General features: G+C 36.4%; 1 protein-coding gene across 1 annotated transcript; it reads right to left on the bottom strand.

Annotated features, from left to right (window-relative positions):
- Nucleotides 1-4,812: 4,812 nt before the first annotated feature.
- cnot3b (CCR4-NOT transcription complex, subunit 3b) lies at nt 4,813-24,606 on the bottom strand. Its single transcript, XM_048202112.1, is given in 19 exon segments — nt 4,813-6,376; nt 8,182-8,307; nt 8,530-8,662; nt 9,561-9,687; nt 9,690-9,726; nt 9,786-9,902; nt 12,060-12,201; nt 12,766-12,871; nt 13,008-13,896; nt 13,998-14,051; nt 14,616-14,743; nt 14,830-15,049; nt 15,978-16,073; nt 17,133-17,261; nt 17,592-17,681; nt 17,993-18,067; nt 19,663-19,730; nt 19,949-20,012; nt 24,428-24,606. Coding segments are annotated over 18 exon segments (2,661 nt in total). The 5' UTR covers nt 19,974-20,012; nt 24,428-24,606; the 3' UTR covers nt 4,813-6,277.
- Nucleotides 24,607-24,693: the final 87 nt, after the last annotated feature.

Raw genomic sequence — 24,693 nt, forward strand, 5'->3', positions numbered from 1 at the left:
AAGAAGACAATACCTAATAATAATTCTATAATAACGTTTCTTATTATTATTCAGTGTACGGTCAAATTATTCTTCTGGCAAAAATAGAAAATAAGAATGCATATGCTGAATATTTGTACTTTAAAAAAAAAAAATCCAGTCACACACCACACAGGACTACATACTGCAAAACGGTGAGCAAAGTGTTGAAAATAAAATGAAATCAAAAATTTTCTCTTTCTCTGTTTACTAAGAGTGATTCATTTACTTGAATGCTGTTTGTGACTGAATCAGAATGAGTTCCTTTAACCCTTGTGCGGTCTTCGCTCGGGCTACACTCATGGTCTTTGGGGTTTCCAGAGACCCCAGGCAACAAAATGTAATTTTGTAACAATATAATATATTTTTTAAAAACAAATGTAATTTTACTCTGTTTATTAAACTCAACATTTGTGCAGTTTTTGGAGGATTTGTGATATCTTTTAAAATTATATAAATAAATGTAAAAAATATTTTAATATTTTAAAATAGGTTTTTATGCAAAAACAGCTTTTTATGTAAAATTCACTTCATAAAAGGCCCACATTTCTAACTTTCATTCATGGGGATAACATGGATAATTGACATGGTTTAGTGTAAGTTTTTTGACATCTTTTGGAAAATGCAGTTTTAAAAGTAAAAAAACTATCACTTTTACCAGTCAAAAATGGATTTTTTACTTTTCAAAAATGGATTTATTTATTTATTTATAGAAATTTAAAAGATATGATAAACCCTCCAAAAACTGCACAGATGTTGAGTGAAAACATTAATACACAGAGTAAAATTACATTAAAAAAATAAAATAAAAAAAAAAATTGTTACAAAATTACATTTTGTTGCCTGGGGTCTCTGGAGACCCCAAAGACCATGAGTGTATCATCACTAAAGGTGATGATACATGGAGCAACGTTTTGAGCAATGTTGCCGGGCAATTTTGCCGAGCGATATTGCTTAGGCACTTTCCTATTGAGAATGGACAACAAATTTCTATCTAGATACTTTAGATTGAATTTTGTTGTCCATTCTCAATGGGAAAGTGCTCTAGCAATATGGCTTAGCAAAATTGCCGGGCAACATTGCTCAAAAAGTTGCCCAGTGTATCATCACCTTAACATAAAAACAAAATATCATTCCAATTTTTTTTTTTAATTTGTAGATCTTAAAAGTGTTAACCACCGTTCAAAGTCTCATGCCGTTTGGACAAGCAGAACATTTTTTTTAATGTGAGCAAACATCATTTGCGGGTCAAAAAGCCCCCAAAGACCATATGAGGGTTAAGTCACTTGGCTTAAAGTGAATGTTACCCCTCACACTTGTATAGAAGTAGCCGAGACGCCATGTTACATACATATGAGGTCTTCAAAAGCTGGCATTGGTTATCTCAGATTGTGGAAAACACAAGATGGTTTCAGGAGGCGTTCTGGAGAAGACAGCATTGTTCTTAAGTATCATACCGCAGTCTGAAGGAAACACACTTTAGGACATTGGGGTATGAGCATTGCGATCTGCAGTGACGTGAGAGTAAATGTTTGTATTTGGGGCATGACAATGACTCCCTGTGTTGCTGGAGGCAATGGTAGGGTCAGTCTTGTCACTGTGGGAGCTTCATGGTAGTGAACCTGCCAGAAGTGTTCGTAGCTTCGCACACACAAACGCGCTCGCTCACACAGCCAGATGACTCAAACAGTCCTGCAGCCGCTGGCCCAAACCAAATGCGTCACAGAGCCGCACACAAAAATAATCACACGAAAACACGGAATCACACGCTCACACATGCGTGAACAGATGAAAAATGTGAAAAACAGGTTCAGGTGTGGGACAAGTTCTAGGATGGCGTTTTGTTAGAGTAGTTAAAACACCAAAGCATAAAAAAAGTTTGGAGGTTTTGTTAAGAGGCAATATGATGTCAATGCATTAGGGTATGTCTCTTACACAATGAATAATATCAGCGAACACTGGCACACAAAAGCGCTCCGACTTCTAAGCCACTCTTAACGATGTAAAAGTGGCTTCATATAAGTTTAGGGTCCAATTCACTATTATCTAACTATTACCATCAACGTTTGCTTCAATAAACTCATAATTACTGCTTATTAATAGTTAGTAAGGTAGTTAAGTTTAGATATCTGGTAGGATCAAGGGATGCAAAATATGGTCATGCAGAATTAGGCATTAATATGCGATTTATAAGCAGTGCTGGGTAGTAACTGATTACATGTAATATGGATTACGTAATCAGACTACAGTTACTTTTTTATTGATTACATGATTACTTGTTATTCTCACAATGGCAGGAAATTATTCATAATTCATCAATTCTCCCTTTTATGATTTATTTTACATTTTTATGATTTAATAACTTAATAGCTTTTAATAAAACTCACAAACCCCAGTCTGTGAAACCCTGATGTAATGTAATATTTAATGCACTTCATGTTGTTGATATCAAAAAATGGAATATATTTTCTTTTTCTTCATATTTTTATATCAATATGGTACAAGATTATCCTATTCAAATCAATGTGATAAATTAGTTAGGTGAAAAGTAATTTAAAAGTAATCCAAAAGTAGTCAGATTATATTACCTTAAATGTGTAATGTAATGGGTTAGGTTACTAACTGCAGTTATCATCATGTAATTTGGAATCAGTAACCGATTACAATTTGTAAGTAATCTACCCAAAACTGTTTATAAGTACTAATAAACAGCCAATATCCTAGTAATATGCATGCTAATAATGCTAATGCAACTAATTAATAGGGAGAATTGGACCCTAAACTGAAGTGTTACCCAAAATACTAAACCAAGCATTTAAAGGTGATAGAGAGGATTTTTTCGTCGACTGAGAATCCAAAGACTGTTACTGAGTTTTTGAAATGAGCGCATGTGTAAGAACAGCCCCCCTCCTTCACAGCTCACTTCAAAGGAACGCCTCCCAAAACTCGTGCACGTGTATTGGAACACGAGTGTTTACCACCGGCACTCGCTGTGTCGTGGTTTTTGGATTCATTATGTCGGACTCACCGCAGGTAACTCATAATCTGCAGTTGTTACTCCTGTCTCCTGACAAAAACATTGCATGCGGCGCCTGTGGAGTGTGGAAAGTTACTGGAGCGCGCAGCCGCGCTCGTCTCTCACAAGGAACGTCACGGCAGTGATTGACAAGCCAGAGGGCCAATCGTTTACGTGATGATCGCGTAAACGATTGGCTGATGTTTTTAAGGCCCTACCTCGTGCACAGATGATGTATATTAATATTATTCCTTTCAGTGCACCTAATAAATAGTCTTTTATCAGTTAGTAAAGACAGTTTCAAGTAATATTGCAAAAATGTATAAAACAAAACATCCTCTTTAGCACCTTTAAGACAGACAGGAAACTTTTGAAGTAAATTCAACAAAAACTTTAGTTAGGTCTGAAATAAAACATCAGGTTTACTGTTCAAAATGAAAATGATGAGTGCATTGGACTGGATTATATTCACTTCATACATCCACGAAAAATCACCTTGCATCAAAAGCTAGCGAATATGGCTAGCTGTACAGTAGGGGGCACTGTACATCCTAAAGTGAATTACTTAAATGTGTACCACTGTGGTTCAAAAGTTTGCTATGCTCACTAGAGCTGCATTTATTTGATCAAAAATACAGTAAAAACAGTAATACTGTGAAATATTTTCACAATTTTAAACAGTTGTGCTTCTTAAAGAAAGAGAGATAATTGTGTCATCATTTACTCACCCTCAAGTTGTTCCAAACCTGTATGAATTTCTTTCTTCTGCTGAACACAAAGGAAGATATTTTGATGAAAATGGGTAACCAAAGAGTTGATGGGCCCCACTGACTTTCATAGTAGGAAAAAAAAAATACTGTGGAAGTCATTAGGGCCCATCAACTCTTTGGTTACCCATATTCATCAAAATATCTTCTTTTGTGTTCAGCAGAAGAAAAACTCATACAAGTTTGGAACAACTTGAGGGTGAGTAAATTATAATAGAATTACCATTTTTGGGTGAACTATCCCTTTTTGTGTAAACTGTGATCTTTTTTTCAGGACTCTTTGGTGAATAGAAAGCTTAAAAGAACAGCATTTATGTGAAATCTAAATCTTTTGAAACATTAATGACTTCACTGCCGCTTTAGATAAATGTAATGCATCTTTGGTGAATAAAAGTGTAAATTTCTTTCAACAAAGAACAACCTTTCTGGCCCCAAACTTTTGGAACAGTACAGTAATAAAGTAACAAACAGAACATTGACTACAAGCTTTTTGGTAATTAAGACATAGCATTGAAAATTATTCCATTAATCACTAAACCAACAACTTGCCATTTTTATGAACCAAAGACCACCAAGCAATGCACATACATACCAAAAGCCAGTCTAGAACAGTGTATGAGTGGAGTGGAGTGGCAGAGATTTTCCCATCTGCGCTCTAAAGTGTTACAGCTTCAGCTCCATTTCCTTACTAGCAAGAAACTGTGAGCGATCACAAACCAAGAGAAAACACAGATGCTCTGTTTTCAAAAACCCGTCCCTCACTTCGCTTCCATCCTGAAAAAAAGACAAGCAAAGTGAAACAAACAGTAAAAAAAATCCTAGGGCTGCTGGGACTGTACATCAGCAGCTAATCAAATCTGAGGACTGGAAATAACTATTAAAATGGGACTAAATTAAAATGATAATCAATTTCTTCACAAGGCAGTCAATATATTACGTTACTGGAAACAGTCTCATGAGAACAATGTAATTTCAAACAGATTCTCGGCGATGATGAAAACCCAGACGTCCTTTTTCTGAAAAGTAATTATTTTATTTATATTTTACAGTCTTTGCTTTCATTGCAATGCTTTTTTTGTTTTGTTTTTTTACTCCAGTCCACTTTGCAAGTGTAATTTTCCATGCTCTTTAAATGATTTGGGGGGAGGGGGGGTCAACAGAAGGAGAACAAATGTTCTGTACAACACTTTTCCAGTTAGGAAAAAATATATATATTTATAATTCACATTTCTGCTCTCTTCCACACGCTCATCAAGAAAGATAAACGTTACAATAAAAACAAGGTTGTGTGCGTGGGCATTTAGTAAGGTTGGGTATTTAATGCCCCATTCTTGCTGAATTGTAAAGAAATTTAAAAATGACATTCCTCTCTACAGCATGTTTTCTTATTAAATTATTTCTGTGGTTGCTAATTTATACAGCACAAACAAATAAGGGGAACAAAATGCCATAAAATGCTAGAACATTTATGAGTGCCACTGTGAAATGAAACCATGAAGTTTTAATGAAATCTGTAAGACATGCGAGTCTACTAAAAAGCCTGTCGCTTTCAAAAATTCACAGCAAATTTCAGCTGGAGAAGTACATTTACCCTAGTAAATGAACATATTCGTTATTCCCTTTCTGAGTCCAAAGACACCCTCTGTATAATCACTGATGAGAGTCACAAACCTGATCTGTGACGTGTACTTGGTCTCCTGTTTGTTGTCTACAAACAAAAATAGTGTGCTTGAGCTGGCAAGAAACTCATTCAGACTCATTATTTGGTGCCACAGTGATAGAACGATTATGAATATTGATATTTGAGTTTGGGACATATACTTACAAACTTATCTGTATGAATTAATACCTGTGCTTTGATCAGAGCCAACTAGGCAGGGGTGTAGCTACCCAAAAAAAAAAAAAAAAAAAATCAAGCTTCCTAAAAGAAAAAAGCAGTTGTTATGGCTTTGTTGGACAGATATGCAAGAAAACTGCTGTGCCTAAAAATTTAATTGCTGATGTTTTCTTTTAAACGAATCATTTGCTGAATGACACAGCTGTAGCTCAGAGGACTTGGATTAGTTTGGCTTTAGCTTATCAATATCATAGCAGAACTTCAGTGTTTTACACAATTAGCCATGGCTAAATAATTAATCCACACTGATTTGTGTTTATTGTCATTTTGCCGATAGGGTGAAAGTTTATTCAACTTCTTCTTTGGTGCAAAAATGCTCCATAAAGTTCTCAGAAAGGGGTGAGTTACCAGCGTTAAGTCTGATTGAATGAGAGGGCGGAGTCACAAAGAACACGGCTGGTGGGCGAGATGATTGTAAAGAGTGGGAGGGGCTCCAGATGCATTATGCACCAGCGAGACGTAAAACAGCCTCGCGTGTGCATCTGGGTCTCCTCCCCAGTGAATGAAAGAGAGAGTACATGTGTGTGTTGATTCAGTTCGGAATGTCGACAGTAGTCCTCCGTTCTAGTTGACCATCCGTCATTGCAGGTCCCGGTCCTCGAGGTACCTGTACTCAAATGTAAATCCTTCCTTTTTCCTCTGGCCCCACTTCTCATAGTCAAAGTAAATATATGTTCCCTGAAGAAAGATAGAAAAATTACATACATATTATTCTTTTTTGGGTTATATTCACACAATGCTGGGTAGTAAGATTCCAAAATTAAGTACTTGTAATTAGATCATGTTTTAAAATGCTCATAATCAGATTACAGTTACTGATTACATAAATACATATTCACACAATGGCAGTAAATTGTTCATGATTTATTGACTCTCCCCAATTAATCTTTTCTATCTTTTATATATTTCATTCCAAAAAAGCCTACCATGTTTATACATTCAGAAAGTTACATACGCACATTTTAATTATTATTTTTAATTATCCCGATGAACACAATTAATTATCAGCGAGTCAGTTAACCATGTTTACTACTGTATATCTTTTTTAAAGGCATGTAATGCAGGGATTTTAAGATTTTAAGTTAATAATAAATGTCAATAATTTAACAACACAGTTGCATGTAGGGCTGCACAACGATTAATCATGATTAATCATTTGCAAAATAAAAGTCTGTGTTTACGTAATAAATGTGTGTGTTCTATGTATAATAATTATGTATATATAAATACACACACATACATGTATAAATTTAAGAAATATATGCATGTATAAATAAATAAATATATTTAAATATATTTTATATTATATATAAATATAAATATTTTATATAGAAATATAACATTTTTCTTAAATATACATATGTATGTGTGTGTATTTATTTATATATACATAATTATTATACACAGAACACACACATTTATTACGTAAACACAGACTTTTATTTTGCAAACGATTAATCGCGATTCATTGTTGTGCAGCCCTAGTTGCATGTTCTCTGTTCTCTGATGTTGGTTAATGGTCATATCTTTTTGTGTTAAAGTGTTTAATTTTGATTGTTTTTATTTTTAAATCATTAATTTATTTAAAATTTACATTTTTATTTTTAATTTTTTTTAATTATTTGCTTTATCAGATTACGAACCCCCTGCAGTTCCTTTACCATCCCAAGTTTGCGAAACTTTGATGTTTAATGCACTGCGTGTTGTTGATAACAAAAATGGAATATATTTTCTTTCTCTTTGTATTTTTATATTAATATGGTACAAGATTGTTATATTCAAATCAATGTGATAAATGAGTTAGATCAAAAGTAATCCAAGAGTAATCAAAAAGTAGTAAGATTATATTACCCAAAAGATTTAGGTAATATAAATTACATTGCTAATTACAATTAAAATTTTCATCAATTAATTTAAAATCAGTAACTGACTACAGTTTGTAAGTAATCTACCCAGCACTGTATTCACATATACACTACTGTTTAAAAGTTTGGGGTCAGTAAGATTTAATAATAATAAAAAACGTCTTATGCTTGACAAAACAGTACACTTTGATGAATAGATTAAATGCAATTAATTGTTTGATCCTGAAACTTTCACAGAAGATACATGTATAATATTTAGACCACTTCTGTTATTAATTGCTATCAGGATGCGAAGAGAGTTTCAACCAGTATAACAAAAAGTGTTTATGAAAAACATTGCCTACCCTAGCATTAATGTGTCCATGCTGAATAAAAGTATTAATTTCTTTAGAATTTATTTTCTTTTGAACAGCAGTATAAGACAACACTGTTAATAAACCAGAAATCAGAAATACAACAATCTGTTTACTCGCCCCAAATTAGTACATAAAATGAACTGAAGTCAACATACTGGTCAGGCGTATCCCTGTCCAAGTAAGCAGTTCTTGGCCAAAATATGATAAAAAGTTGACCAGGGCCCCAGAATCAGAATGCAGCAATTGTTATAGTGTGACTCACTTGCTCAAACTCATCAGTGATGGTCTTGGGCTCCTCATGCCTCTGGAACCACATCATGTACTTTGTGTGGAACCTCCACGACTGTTTTTTCAAGGCCTTGGCTGCTAGATACTGCGCTTTTGTACCCTAGGGAGTGGAAAGGAACAATTTGTCATTTACCAGAAACACGCCAATAAAAAGGGGCTGTAATCTGACCGTAATCCTGAAATCCCACTCAGAGATCAATAGAACCTCCATCTATCAATCAAATGCAAGCCATATGTGCTTAGTGAAGGACAAAACAACCTATTTGCATTTACTGGGGCTTCGCTGAGGGCATTAACTACAAATGCGCAGACACACACACACCTCTAAGTAGTAAAAGATGAAGAAGAGGGTCTCTGTAGACAGTCTCTGGTAGAACTCCACAGTGTCAGAGTGAGGAGGTGGCACCTGGTGGTGAAAAGGCAGTGTTGGGCAGGGGTTCCTCATCAGGTACTGCCTGTGTGTCCAAAAAAAAAAAAAGGAGATGATTACTTCAAAAATGATCAGTGAGTATTAAATCAAAACAAGTTTGCAAGTCAAACAATACTGATCAACTGAAAATGGATAGGATAGTATTAAGCAAAATTAAGCAATTAAAAAAATTAGCACTTAAAAATAGCTATTTAATTTATTTCTTAGATTTAGTTAAATCAATAAATAATAACATAAATATATAAATATAAATATAATATAAAAAATATAAATATAATTTTTTTTTTTAATTGAACGTAACTTTGATGTACCTACCTACTTTTTAAAATAAATACATAAATGCTAAATAATAATTAATACAAATAAAAAAAATAATAAAATAAGTAAGTGTATCAATAGGAACATTTTGGTAAAATCAATCAAATAATGTTTCAAATTAAATGCCTTTTTTATAATAATTAAATCATAGAATGAGCCAATGTGGCTGCATCAGACATGTTACTATTTAAAATGACATGTAGAAATATATATATATTTTACTTTTAAAAAAAAATAAATAAATAAATGAAGTGTTAGATATGAAAGCAGATTTTATTAAATATTTTGTGTTTTCACAGAATATTATCAAATGAACAGGTACATTAAAATATTCATTTATTTCATTTTTTGATTTACTTATTCTGTTTTGAGTACTATGGCTGTTTAACAAATATTTTTCATTCTGCAATGCCTCAAAATATCATAAAGTTACATTAGATTTTGTAGAATTGAATAAAAGAAAAAGAAATGATGACAAACTGATGCAAAACATGGTCACATTGGAGTACAAGGTTCCAGGAATTCCCTAGACTTTGAGGCATGCGTGTAGTCACCTGTCAGAATCAGTGAATGCTAAAAAAAATCGTATTTGTGTGTGCACTCACCTGATCCTCTCAGAGTCGGACGGGTGAGGCATGTGCGTCCAGGCAGACTCCTGCATGGCTTGCTGGTAGAGTTGCTCTTTGGAGAGGGGGACGGGGCCCAGTGGACACACGCCCAACGAAGGGGGATGCTTACCTCTGACAGAGCAGATTGAGAAGCTGGAAGAGGGTGAGAGAAAGAATTGAACCAACAACATAGAGAACAGGGCAAGATTACCTAAGAGTAATGAGTACTTGCTGATACTTACCACTAGAGATATGTAGTGCAGACAGCTCTCCTTCTAACCCTGAGCCCTGGGCGACCCTCTCTGCTATCGACTTTTGAGAGCTCAGTGGCTCCTGAGGCTGAAGAGAGTGAATGCAAAGGGGAAAAATGCATTGGTCAAAACGACCAGTAGAAGCTGACTCTAGTGATCTAGCATGTTCTCAAAACAGTGCCATGGGCAAATAATTAGGAATGATGAACAATTTCACTGAAAACCAAGAAGGTTGTGCATAGAAACATGGAAACTTTGTGTCAAAAGAGACAAAATTCATACATGCATAATAAATGACAAATTATAAAGTTTCATAAATTATACATTAACATGAATGGCAGGACCCGGGGTTTCCCAGCAGAACATTGGCCAGAGTATCACACTCCCTCCACTGGCTTTTTGTGGTCTCTCAGTGCATCCTGGTGCTATCACTTCCTCAGGTAAACGGCGCACACGCGACCGTCCATGTGATGTAAAAGAAAACAGGACTTATGGTACTACGTGTCCATCTTCCACTGCTCCAAGGTCCAGTTTCGACACTCGAGTGCCCATTGCTCTTTCAATGGTGGACAGCGGTCATCAGACACTCTGATTGGTCTGTGGCTATGCAGCAGAGTGTGATGCACTTTGTGTTGTAACACATTCCTCTCATAACCATCATTAAAATTTGTGTAGACCCTCTGTTGGCTTGGACCAGACGGGATAGCCTTCGTTGCCCTCATGCATCAATGAGCCTTGGGCACCCAACACCCTGTCGTTGGTTTGTGGTTTGTTCCTCCTCGGGTCACTCTTGGTAAATTCTCACCACTGCTGACCGGGAGCATCCCACAAGTCGTTTCAGAGATACTCTGACCCAGTCGCATTGCCATAACAATTTAGCCCTTGTCAAAGTCGCTCAGCTCTTTATTCCTGCCCATTTCTTGAACAATTGCGAGAACTAAGTGTTTGCTTACCATCTAATCTACCCAGACCTTAATATGTGCCCTTGTTCAGAGATGATCAAGTTCAATGATATTCGCTTCACCTGGGACTGGTCATAATGTTTTGGCTCATCAGTATATTATATTACTATTATTAGATTTTGGTTGCAATGTTCAGTATGAATAAAATTATAAATGTCATTAATTTATTATAACGTACACTAGGGTTGTCAAAAGTACCGACTTCGGTACCAAGTCAGTACAGAAATATAAAAAATGTGAGGATACCAGCATCTCCCCCTAGCATTTTTGAACGCTGTTGAGTGGATTATTAAACCTCTGATTGGCCATTGTGTTCACACGCTCAACAGTTATGTCTGTGATTGGCTACAATGATCAATGCTTCAAAAACATGTTGTAAATATATCTTTGATGCTCTTCACTGAGCACTTGTACAGATACATACGGGAGTGTTTGAAACCAGGCGCCTATCAGCGGATCCGTCATTAGGGATTGTAGCCAATCACAGACATATCTATTGAGTGTGTGAACACAATGGCCAATCAGAGGCCTTTAAGAATCTGCTCAACAGTACTTAACAGACAACCCTAATGTACACTATTGTTCAATCATTTGAGGTCGGTATGAAGTCTCTTGTGCACACTAAGGCTGAATTTATTTGATCAAAAAACCGTGACACTGAAATATTATTACAATTTAAAATAATTCAATTTTGAAATATTTTAAAATGTGATTTATTCCTGTAATGGCAAAGCTGAATTTTCAGCATGATTACTCCAGTCTTCAGTGTCACATGATCCTTCAGAAATAATTCTAATATGCTGATCTGGTGCACAAGAAACATTTCTTATTATTATCAATGTTGAAAACAGATGTGTTGCTGATTTTTTTTTTTCAGGAGCCTTTGAATAGAAAGTTTAAAAGAACAGCATTTATTTGAGTAGAAATCTTGTGTAGCATTATGATAAATTACTTTACAGTCATTTTTGATCAATTTAATGCATCCCTGCGGAATAGAAGTATTTGTTTCTTTCAAGAAACTTCTGAAAGGTAGAACGGTCAACCTTTTATTTTATCTAAACGTTTTGTAGCATTCAGGGGTTGAGCAATAATTAAAAAGTAATTTCTCTGCCTGTTCCTCATCTAATCTCAGTTTGGCAAAACACCCCATGAAGTCAAATTTGCAGAGCACTATTGGGCAACAGCAATGCAGACTTCGCCTTCAGACCCACACATCAAACAGGTGTAGTGTGCTGCAATGACACACAATGTTGCTGAGTATATGCTAATGTTGTGTGACTGACCTTGATGGTGTCGGCAGCCTGTGTGTATGAGTGGGGGCCGTTCAGCAGGCTGCCACCGCATGGTTTATTCTCACTGTACGATGGTGAGGGCGAGCTGGGCGGCAGTGTCATCGACCCCAGAAGGCTGGACCCACTGTCCTTACTGTTTTGACAGGAGGGAGAAAAGCATTTAGAAAATTGATTTAATGGGGAATAACACAAATGTGCAAATTCAGAAGTTTTTTTTTTTCTCCAGGAAAGTAGTGATATCCAGTTTTAATGCAGGCTTTACCATGTTATTCTCCTTTAGATTTGTACATTAGCTGAAAAATGGCGTTTGCTCTTTTTTTTAAATATAGAACTTTATACAGATTGTTTCAAAGCAGATTTACATTAATAAGCAGGAAAAAAGTGTTAACGTTATAAAATTCATCAGTTAAGAAACAAATTCAACTTAATCTGTAAAGCAGCTCTACAGAAGACAATAGTGTCATTATTCAGCTCAAATCAGTTCGATGTTGATTCAATTCAGTTCAATAACAATGTCAATGTTACAAAGTTCATTATCCAGCGTAAATCTTTAATATTACTGAACATTATTTGTCTTTGTTGTCTATTAATCGAATATTAACCTTACAAAAAAAGGTGTCACAATGCTAGGGTGTTGTAGGTGGTTGCCAGGGCAATGCTAACTGGTTAAAAGTGTTGTACGCAAGCTAGTACTCACGGCTGATTTGTTGAGGAATTTAAGGATGAGGATTGGCTGTTCTGTGATTGGCTGGCACTGTTGAGGGCGGAGTCTGACGTGCTGTCTGCTACCACAGCACTATAACCTGAAAGGTGTGGGGATATTCAAGTGTGAACAAAATTTTATTTACTATAAATATTTTAGTGTCTTATTATAATACAATACTGCTTTAGTACAAATTGATTACTTTTTTCCTAATTAGGCAGTTATCTTGCACTCACTTGAACCACCGTTTTGTTTCGGTCCACTAGGTGGCCGTGGTAGCGCGGCACTTCCCACTGCATTTCCTGTCCCAGAGGAACCTCCGTTGCTTCCGATAACTCCCACACTGCTCCCTGAGGTCAGTGTGCCTCCCACAGGGCTGGGAGCCACCAGAGGTAAAGGCTCCACAGCAGACTGTGTAGACCCAAGACCCAAAACACCAGACCCTGAGCCCAAGAGGCTTGTGGAGCCTAGACTTCCGTTAGTCCCCACTGAGGTTATGACTCCACTGGAGTTTGTACTGCTAATATTCGTTCCAATCGATGCCGACAGTCCGCTGCCTATGCAACCTGAAGCGGCCGCTTGCGCGTAAGGCGCCGGGGTGGATCCGCTCAAAAACCCAGTCACGCTCAAGGACGCCGGCATCCCTGAAAGGACCAGACCGGGCATCTGGTTCGTGGTACTCGTCACCGACATACCCTTCCCCAGGCCCAGACTGGAGGAAAGACCCGTTCCCAATGAAGGCTGGCTCTGTGAGCTGGGCATCAGGGGGCACGATGTGCTGGTGTTGGGTGGCGATGTGGAGCTGGATGTTGGGAGCAAGATACTGTTGTTGGAGGAGGCAGAGTTGGTGCTAGTGTGGGAGGAGACTGCGTTTTTGGGCTGGTGCTGCTGTTGTTGGGATTGTTGTGTTTGTTGCTGTGTTGCTGAACTATAGCTGCCAGAGTTCTGGAGGGGGCCGCCCATGTTGCCCAAGAGGCTGCTGCCACCTAATGCCGAGCTTCCACTGCTGGCGACAGTAGCCATGGAGATTAAAGAGTTTGAAGAGGCTCCCGAGGATGAGGATGAGGATGACAGTGAGGAAGAGGAGGATAGAGATGAAGATGGATTTCCATTCTTGATAGGAGACTGCAACAAAATGACAAAATGATTTCTGAATTCAGTGTCAGGCCAAAAATTGAAAGGAGCATAAGGCTTTTAGAACAGTGATTTTGCATATCTTTTCTCACCTGACAGATTTCACTGTCTGTCGAGCGACCTCTTTTCTTATCATCTTCCGAATTCTCAACAGCACAAATGAAGAGAACATGACATAGAACAAAAACAAACCAAACAAATTACTGAATTGCTTTTTACTACATTCATATCAATCCACATCTACGTCATTCACAGTGAAAATAATTTATCCCAAAATAAGCAATTTCAAGTGTTTTAGAAGTTAAGAAAAATGTCCATCAACAAATCGGAGTCCTGTACATTAAATGTGCCTTATTTTCAGGAAATATGAGAATCAAATACATTTTCATGATAACTTGCATAAACTTCTATTGGATAGATTTGTCTGCTGGTAAGCAGATTTGTTGCTCTGCTTGCTAAAAATTACATTTAACAATTTTTTTTGCGAATTTTAGATAACAAGGTAATAAAATTATAAAGGTAATAAAATTGTAAAAATCTGTAGAAATGAGCATGCACAATTAAATATCCAATATCAATACATAATGCCATGCCAATACCAAAAACATTAAAAAAAAAAAAAAAAAAACTCTAATACTGGTCAATAACCAGAATGGTGCTGATATATTGTGCATCCCAAGCTCTGATTAAACTTTAGGTCTGCTGCTCACCGTAGTGCAAGTAGCCGGAGAGGGAGGTATGGGAGAAGATGACGTTGTGGAGGTTGGTGTGGAACTGGAGTGCTGGAAGATCTCGTCCTCTGTGTGACCTTGTGGAGATGTGGTACCTAGTGGCTGGGCTACAGGAAGGAAAAAGAGAAAAAAAGTTACAATTTAAGAAAAAAAAAACAACGATAGAATTCTGACATGTGCACCAAACACTTACGAATTTCCTCTAAATCAAGGTCATCATAGATGAACTCATTTTCCTCAAAGTCAGGATCCTGAGAGGAATCAAGGTAGTACTCAACGTCATCTTTAATCTTGCGGATGGCATCCACCTGTATTGAGTCATTGTCCAGCATTCGAAGGATGGTTTCCAGCATGCGGATGTGATACCGGTGCCTCTCAATCATTCGTTTCAGTTCCTCGATCCGATCCTGCTTCTGAGGTCACAGCATGGGAAAAAATAATTCTGATGTGAATGGGCAGTCACTTTAAAGGGATAGTTCACCCAAAAACGTCCCATGATTTACTCACTTTCAAGCCATTTTAGATGTATATCACTATCTTCTTTCAGACGAACACAATCGGAGTTATATTAAAATATATCCTGGCTCTTCCGAGCTTTATAATGGTAGTGAACGGGGTGTGGGTTTTGAAGCCCAAAAAAATGCATCCATCCATCCATCATAAAAAATAATCCATAAGGCTCCAGGGAGGGTCCATATTTAAAACTTTTTAAAGTAAAATAACTAGCTTCTGGCACATGCTATACACATTGATTTGCGGCGGAAGAGTGACCTCAGACCCGATGCGCAGAGGATAGAGCAAAATGAAACATGAATTAGAAGTCTACAACAAGAAATTTTAAAGAGAAATGTCGAAGGATTTCGAAATAAGAGAAGAGGAGCTTGAGTTTGTTGGCCAGCTCTATTTGTTTAAACCGCGAGCGCCATCTGAGCTTACGCTACTCCTATATCCTGCATCATACATCGCATCACACCCCCCCTGATTTTTTTGCATTATTATTTTTTCTTTTTTTTAAAGTGAAAAAGTAAAAAAAAGAAAAACAAAACTGAAATTTGAGTGGTGAAGTACACAATAAATATCCTTGGCATCAATAATCACTAATTAATTTGTCATTTAGCTAACACTTTTATCCAAAGGGCCAATCACCCAATAAGTATATTGTTTAAGACACTTAACACAAAGGGAATCAGTCATGGATCATCCATTTCTGGGTTTGAACCAAAAATCTTTGTTTCCAGCCCAGAAATGTAATTATTAGGCTAGACAATCCCACATCAAACAGCTGCATTGCAAAAGATGAAAAGGATGAGAATAAAGAATGCAGGAAGAAATGTAACTGACCTCTTTATCTCCTTTCTTTTTCCTGGTCTGGACAGAAAGCGATTCAACCTCGCTCTCAAACTGATCCACTTGCATGTTCAACGTGTCTATCGTGTTCTAGTTGATCCAAGGTACAAAGCAGAAGTAGATGACATCAGTAAATGATGCAACAGTAGAGATGTGCATGTTTTTTTGCAGAATACTCTGGTACATGGCAGTTTAAAAAGCTGTGTAACTTCATCCTATTGTTTGCCAAAATACGCTCACGACAGTGAGATGGATGCAGCTTTCAGAACCATGTGCTACAGTGGCTTTCCAATGACAAAATTAATCTGGAAAATGACTTAAGGTCACAACTACCACTGTTCGACGAATTTTCACAGGTGAAATCGAGACATTTCAATAGAAATCCACACGATCAGGGATTTCAAGCAAGTGTGAAAGATTTATCTACACATATTTCTCAACAGGAATGTTTGAATTTGAAAGCTGCTTGGTTTGAAAGTATACATAGCTACACTATTAACAATGGATTTTTTTTGCCTGTGAAATTTCGCTAATGTAACCGCACTTTAACTGACGTCACAGTTCAGAACATACTTTAACATACTGCCGAATTCATGTCTTATTAAACTAAAAATGGATGGAAAAGATGCAGATTGTACTAGAATTTAATAATAAATACAATGGATTACTTGTTTATCATATCAATCTTCATGTAAAAGCAATTATCAAATACATCCACTTCACTGGCAACCAAAAATGCGATCACGATATTTGCCTTTGCGTATATACAGTAGATGCTGGACCACTACAAGAAGTGGGAGTTCAGCTGCTCTTTTTTTTTTCACTCCTCCCCTGACAGCAGCCGCCTACTATCATCTACATTAAAGACAAGGCGTTTGGCATCTAAAATGATCCTAATGTTTCATCATATTGAGTCGACACAAATCCTTTTAAGAATGACAGGAATTTTTGTCAAGTCAACATGAAATCAAAAACGAATCCTATTTACTTTTTTAATGCACATTTCTTGTCTTATTGTGAATAATTTATTGGTGCATGTTAGGCAAAAGGGAAAAGAAAAAAAAAAAAAAAATCAAGGTCCATCCTACTTTTCCACATTACACAATTCACATTGACTTTAATCCGAGTGCTTCACACTGCCGTTCTTACCGTTAGCCACTGCCCGACCTCTTCTTTCTCTTTCTGTGCAGGATCGACTTTTTGAGCAAGGCCGAGTCCCTCTTTAGAGTATGCTTTTGTTTTGGTTTCCCGTTCCACAATCTTAAACCGCTCCATTTGCTGTGAAAAACAAAAACTCATAAATCACAGTCAAAAGTACCACATTTTGTTTTACCGTGTGCCAAAGTTGAGCACTTTTCTACGTATTTTGTTTCAGAATTTGGATTTATTGGTCTTATTTGGATTTATTATTTACATTATATTAAATAGTAAGTAACTGACTTACAAAAAGGTCTTAAAGTTCACATCTCAAAGGTTTCACCTTACGGAAAACATTGCTAATGTACTTCAATCCAATAAATCTGATTTAAATTGTTCAAAGCATATTAAATCTGGCATTATTTATTAGTATCAAGTCTTTCTGTTAGATTTAAACAGACATCTACTTACCGTCTCAATGAGTTTGCGATTCTCTACTAGCTGTCTTTTGTCTTTGATCTCATTGGAGGCGACCCATGTCTTAATCTGGTCACGAAGGCGCTGCAGAACCAATGCAGACAGAAATAGAAAGAGCATGCAGAAAGAAAGAATGAAAGAAAATTGAGCTGGACACCTGAAATCAAGCATGCCTGACTCGTCCTGTGCCGCCAAGCACAGAGGACGCGCACATACATGACCCTTGGCGTGGGTAGCGCTTGTCCTTATGGTTACCAATAAAGATAAACACACCATGAGCAGTAAGACAAGCCAGTGTTTTACAAATGAAAGGAAAAGCAGTTCAATCTTTCAATAATTCAATTGATCCACATATGGCCAAAAAGTGCAGTTTGTGATCTAACAAAAATTCTCACCTGTAATTTTTTAATCTCTTTTTTGAGGTCAGACTCATATTTTTCTTTTTGGTTGGCGTTGGCTGCATTGTGGAGCTGAAAGAAGACAAAAATTGCAAACATATGAATTATTTATAAGTTAATTTAAACGGATTCTACTCGGCTTGAATCATAAGAAGGTGATTGTAAATTTCAATAATATGTTGAAAACTCTGGAAAGAACTGAATTTTTATTTTATGCATTGCATATTCTATACACTGGGCCTCACTCAAGAAGCATGAGCAGAACAAATTTCAATTTAATGTGATCATTTACCCATCGGTACACTTGTTTATATTGTGAAAAGACATTATGGCCCGGTTTCACAGACAGGGCTTAGCCAAAGCCAGGATTAGGCCTTAGTTTAATTAGGATATTTAAGTAGCTTTTATAAATGTTCACTAGAAAAAAACATTGCTGGTGTACATCTTGAGACAAAACAATGGCATGGACATATTTTATGATATGTCAGTACAAGTTGCTTTCAGTTCAAACATGCAATTTAGTCTAGGACTAGCTTAAGCCTTGTCTGTGAAACCAGGGGTAAATCTTGGTTTTTTTTTTTGTCATTTTTTTTTAAACCAGACCAGAAGACAAGGTGTGTCACACACACATTATCTCTCTGAACACACACATCATCCTGCTGCCCACACTTACCAAGATGAACCACAAAGAGATATAGTGCGCAATCACATCCCTGAGCATAAAAAAGAAATGAAAAGCTGCACAATAAACTAGGTGTACTTCCTTAAAAACTCTTCATATTCAGAACGTCTTATATTTCATTGATAATTACATTTGTTCATTGTGGGAGATTGAGATTGTTCAGTGTGGTTTAATGTAAATGTTGAGCAAGGATGTTGTTGTGGGTGTGAATTAGTTAGCAAATCTGCTTTGCTGTTTGATTTGACTTTCTTTTCTTTTCAAAAGTGGCCACAGGGATGTAAACATAGCATTACTACTGTACATTTGTTATTTCACAACATTTTCATATTATATAATATACACTACTATTCAAAAATTTGGGGTTGATAAGATTTTTAAAAATGTCTCTTATGCTCACCAAGGCTATTTGATTAAAAATACAGTAAAAGCAGTAATATTGTGAAATATTGTTAGAATTACAAATAACAGTTTTCTCTTTAAATATTTTAAATTGTAATCTATTGTGATATAAAGCTGAATTTTCAGCATCATTACTCCAGTTTTCAGTGTCCCATGATCCTTCAGAAATCATTCTAATATGCTGATTTGCTACTCAAGAAACATTTCTAATTATTATGAACACTGAAAACAGTTGTGCTGCTTAATGTTTTTTTTTTCCATTCTTTGATGAATAGAAAGTTCTAAAGAACAGCATTTATTTGAAATTATAAATGTCTTTACTGTCATTTTGTTTAAATTTGTGTGTCCTTGCTAAAAAAAAAAAAATTATTTTAAAAGGTTTTACTGACCCCAAACTTTTCAATGGTAGTGCATTTATGCATTAATCAGCCATATATATGTTTACTACATTTGGATCTGTTCATGTGACAATCTATTGTAAAATACTATTCTTAAAACAGAAAGAAGGCACCTAAAATATAATTACATGATATAATGAGCTTTAAAAATATAATGAGCTTAAAAAAGTGCTCTAGTCGTTTCTTACCTTTTTCCAAATGTCCTCAAACTGCTCTACCCCTTCTGCAACCTTTTTCAAACATCTGTCTATTTCGCCTAAGGAGAGAGAAGCAAACCTTCAGTACATGATGGGATGAGGTGAGACCAGGCCACATTCTCAGAAACAACACATGCACATGTGGGGTTGATACAGCAGATAATGCTAAATAATGTAAGCTATTCATGTAGCATTCTCCTCAAACTAAGCTGCACACAGATATCTTCCAAGAAGACCATTAAACATATATGGCCCAGAAAAAGTCTGTTATCATTACCTTGAAGTTTTCTTTTATCAGCCATGACTTCCTGACTATGATGTTTTCTTCATGCCTTCTTCTACTGAAAGAAATGGAAGAGAAAATGAGCACTGAGCACTTCATTCATGGTGCTTATGAAATCATCTGGCACAGCAGGGCTCCAGGCTAACATTTGAGAGCAGTTTTTGGGGAAATTAATAATATTATATGTTTATTTCTTGGAAATGCACATTTGACGGTAAAGCACTGAGCTCGGGTTCAGATGTAGATAACATTAACTTTTATTAACAACAGTAACATGCAAAAAAAAAAAAAAAAAAAAAACTATAATTTTAAAGAGAATAATGTAAATATTCTACTCATATTAAATGCACCATTTAGAGCTTTAAAGTGCTGTGAAAAGTGTGAAGCACTTAAAAGTCCTTAAAGTCCTTTAATTTCACTCTCAAAAGGATGTACAAACCCTAAAATGAATAATGTAAAAACATTCGACTACTCCTGCCACAATACCATGGTTACATTTACCATTACTACAATAAAAAAGCCTTCTAAAATTGTACTGGATAATTACACTCGATCTCCCAGAGCTGTGAAATAACAGTGTCACGTGATCGAGATAGGCCCGCAAGTAAACCTGTTCTGAGCTTGTGCTGCACTGTCTATTTTTGGTCCGAGCTGATAAATGGTAAACGAGCTGATAAACGCAAGCGAAACAAAGCAGAACAAAACTGCGCTACTAGTTTGAGCTGCGCGGTTTCATTCCGCTTTTGTTTCGTTTGCTGTTTGCAACAGAAAGCTACTCTTATCGGTTGGCCAATGTGGCCAAAATTTTGTCTGGAGCCCTCCATTGTCCCTTACCAAGGACTGGATTTGTAAGAAACAAGACACATTATAATGTGCTTCAAAGCTATATGTCCAAATAAAGAGCACAAGCCTTTTAGATGGATGGCCTATTTTATAATTACATGTTTTTCCCTGAACTATTAGTGTAATCACTGTAATGGCACAGAGACGTCATTACAAAAACACAAATCGAATCTTGTGGTTTCTGTAGGGAAGGCTGGACAGGTTTGGTGTGAATGCAAAAATGCAAATCTTTTTACCTTTAGTAATTATGGGACCAGCTGTAAGACTGAACCCAGTGGTGTATTTTACTTGTCAATAAGCTGCAGTGAAAACCATACTTATTTTATATGTAAAGCACATCAAACAAAGTCTGTTTTTATTTGCCATTTGGGGCAGGGTTTTATGCTAATATGGTATTATTACACCATAATAATAAACCTGCATGGGAAAAAAAATTGTTAGATTTGATTAGATTAGACACAACTTTATTGTTTTTATCTAACCAGAAGTGCAAATAAGAATACGATTATAGATATAATATTATTATCGGTTGTATAAAAAAAATACAGGGTTTTAGGTAGAGAATAATATAATAGCATGGCAGAAATGACTTAGTAATAAATAATAGTCTTCGGTGCAAGTTTTTGCAAATAGTTGTCAATGTCCAACCCATGTCATTGGATGAGATAAAATGTTGTCAATGTTTAGAGAGCGCCACAGAGCCACAGTGTTTACACTCTCTTTGGAAGTCAACCTATGAATTGCTTACAATTACAGAGTTGTTTCCGCACATTAAACTGGAATAAACAGGAGAAAATATTTTAACGCTGAATAAATGACACACTCCACCTTTTCACCTACACCATCCAAAAAGCATTCTATGCAAATGTGCTACACATGTTGCTAATTTTAATAAAATAATACCTCCAACGCAAAGGGCAATTTGCCAGTTCTGCTTATCTACATGAGACAACTAAGCCCTTATTATACTGGAGAGTTTGCCATAATTGTACAGATGTGTCTTCAAACATCTCCATAATAAAATAAAATCTGAACCATCGAGTTTAGATCCAGTTGCATTTGTATCAAGTAAATAGATATAGTAATAAATCATTTGTTTATCATTCGTGTAGACTGGCATATCTAGTCAAATATATATACTTGCACACTCAAAGCATGCATTGGGATGCTCACAACAAGTATGCCGGTGTGAAACATAAAGAGGTGCGATCTTCTCAGCCTAAATTTAGAGAATGCATTAATCTATTCTTCACACATCTCACATAGTAGAGACTTCCAATGATGCCGACATGTAATCCATGTTTATTAGATTCAGAAAGCTCAAGGATTTTGTTCAACACAAACAGTGTGTACTTAAAAAAAAAAAAAAAAAAAAAAGGTTCAATGGGGTTTTTGAAACAATTTTAAAGAACCCTTTATGCCAAAAGGAAAAGTGTCTCTAATAATTGCAAAATATTTTCATGTTTAACAGGTTATTTCATTTTTTTTTTTATAGAGATAAAATATGTTTGAGTTGTTTAATACATAACATTTAATTAAAATTTAAAAAAAAATATTAAAAAATTATTATCAAACTAAATCCATTAAAAATGAACCAATGATGGGAACCCCTTAAGGTTCTATAGGGCTTTTCACACTGTGCCTACCGTGGGTTACTGTCGTTCTAAACACCGCTTTTAACCCTGGGTAAAGGAACGTTCACACTTGTAATTTAGATGAAGGGCTGGTACCGCTTTTTACCTGGGGTTATGAAACCCTGCTCTGGAGCAGGTTTAGCACAGCTTTTACACCACAAATATGCAAATAAGGAAGTCAACCCAGGGTTTAGGAATGTACAGTGTGAAATATCAGTTTATAAATATTAAACTGGGTAAAGCAGTGTGAAACGTGAAGCAAGAAAGCCGTAGATTCCATTTACCTGGGGTTTACAATGACCCAGGGTTAACTATTTCAAGTGTGAAAAACTGGAGCAGGGTTAGCACCGGTTTTGCGGTGTTAAGCCCGCATTGCGGGGCCAAACTTGTACAGTGTGAAATGACCCAAGTAAATTAATGAGCAGTGTGAAATGTGAAGCAAGATAACCTAGGATTCCGTTTACCCAGGGTTTAGAATGACCCAGGGTTAACTATTTCAAGTGTGAAAAGCCCTTATGAGTACACAATACTTGGAAACCTTTTTAAATTAAAGATCAATCAAGAAGCTGAGATTGCAAATTAAAGACCATATGAGGGTTGTTGCTTATGTTTCTTCAGTAAATAAAAAAAGTCCTGATGTAAAGGCACATGACAGCAAGAAGTATATTTTGAAGCCAACATGTATAAATGATTAAATAGCTTCTTTCTGCCCTTTCAAAGGCTTCTTTCTGCCCTTTTTTTTACATTATTCATCAGCATTTACACAAATCTTTTTGGTACTGCACTGCCAAGGCTAGCTACACAAGTTGTGGTAGTCTTTCTTATTATGATGAACAACTGTGTGAAACGGCTTCTCGAACAAGAAAAAATAATTTCCATTTGGAAATTGATTGATGTGATCTTATGTGAGTGACAGGTTGTCCCGTCCTCGCACCAGTAAACATCATCAGAGAAGAGATGTTATAAGATGAAAGGGAAGGGACAATGATTAAACAATGATAATAATAGTGCACAGATAAATCATTTAATAATAAACATTGCAATATCCTTTTAAAAAAGAAATTGCCAATTTTGATTTAAAGGTGACTTTAACCTGCTTTTGGTCATGGACAGTAAAAAAAACCCATCTGATTTACTAGTCAAATACATTCTTGAAAGGTATAACACAAATTAGACAACACTGTCAGTACAAATATGCCAAATTAAATCATAAAACAGCAGAAATCAAAATGAAGCATTCATTTTATCAGACAGATTTCTAACTACAGTGATCACCGTCCAAACACAGCTAGCTGAGCAAGATGCATCAGCTTCATTTCCCACAATGAAGACAGACATTATTTCATGCATCCATGCACTTCCATAATGACTAGTTATTACAAGTGTGACTGAAGCAGAAATCTAATAATGTACAGAAACGTGTCATTCATTTAGCAGCAGTCCTGATCATCATTTAAAGTACAAACAGAGAAGATGACGGCTGCACGTCAATCATAATTCTCTGACACAGTCGCGCGCATCCATCGAGTTCTCGCAACAATGTAGCGCGTGCAAACACAACAGCTGGCAGTTCGCGAGCTGAGCCTCCATCAGATATGTTAACAGCTTAAAGTAAACCTAAACCCCCAGATCTCACAGTCCTGGTGATAACAGCTCATTCAGAGCAAGCTCGGTTTTAAATGGTACTAAATAATATTTCAGCAATATGAAACCAGAGACTGCCACTGTCTTTCCATGCATGTGGCTTCTTTTATAAGCTCTTATCCAACTTAATTCGCATGAACACTACTTTTTCTACATGACGAGACAGTGATGCGATAATATTATCACTTTAGAGGAGTTAGAAAGCTCAATTCCAGCAAGCAGCTCGCGAGCCTGTAGTGAACGCGACCGGCTCGAGCTTTTTTTTTTTTTTCTGGCTGGGATACAAATTGGAAAGGGAAAAAAAAGCAGCACGTAATTGAAGTGACGCTCCCACGTTGTGAGGATGTTTTACCTGATTTTCCTGAGTTTCACTTTCCCTCTTAATATCCCCTTCAGTTCCGCCACAATTCCCCAACTTTTCACGCAATATTTTTATTTCCTATTATTTCTATTCGCCAAACAATCACTTCTCGCATCAAAAATGGCCGCCAGGAACACCTCCTCCGCTGGTGCGCTGGAGGCTTGTGGCCCCGCCCACTATACAGCCATTGGGTGCAGGCCATCAGTTCTCGTCTCTCATTGGATAAAAGGAGCTGTCTATCTATTCGCAGTGCTTGA

The sequence above is a fragment of the Megalobrama amblycephala genome, linkage group LG9 (assembly GCF_018812025.1).
Source record: "Megalobrama amblycephala isolate DHTTF-2021 linkage group LG9, ASM1881202v1, whole genome shotgun sequence".
NCBI lineage: Eukaryota > Metazoa > Chordata > Actinopteri > Cypriniformes > Xenocyprididae > Megalobrama > Megalobrama amblycephala.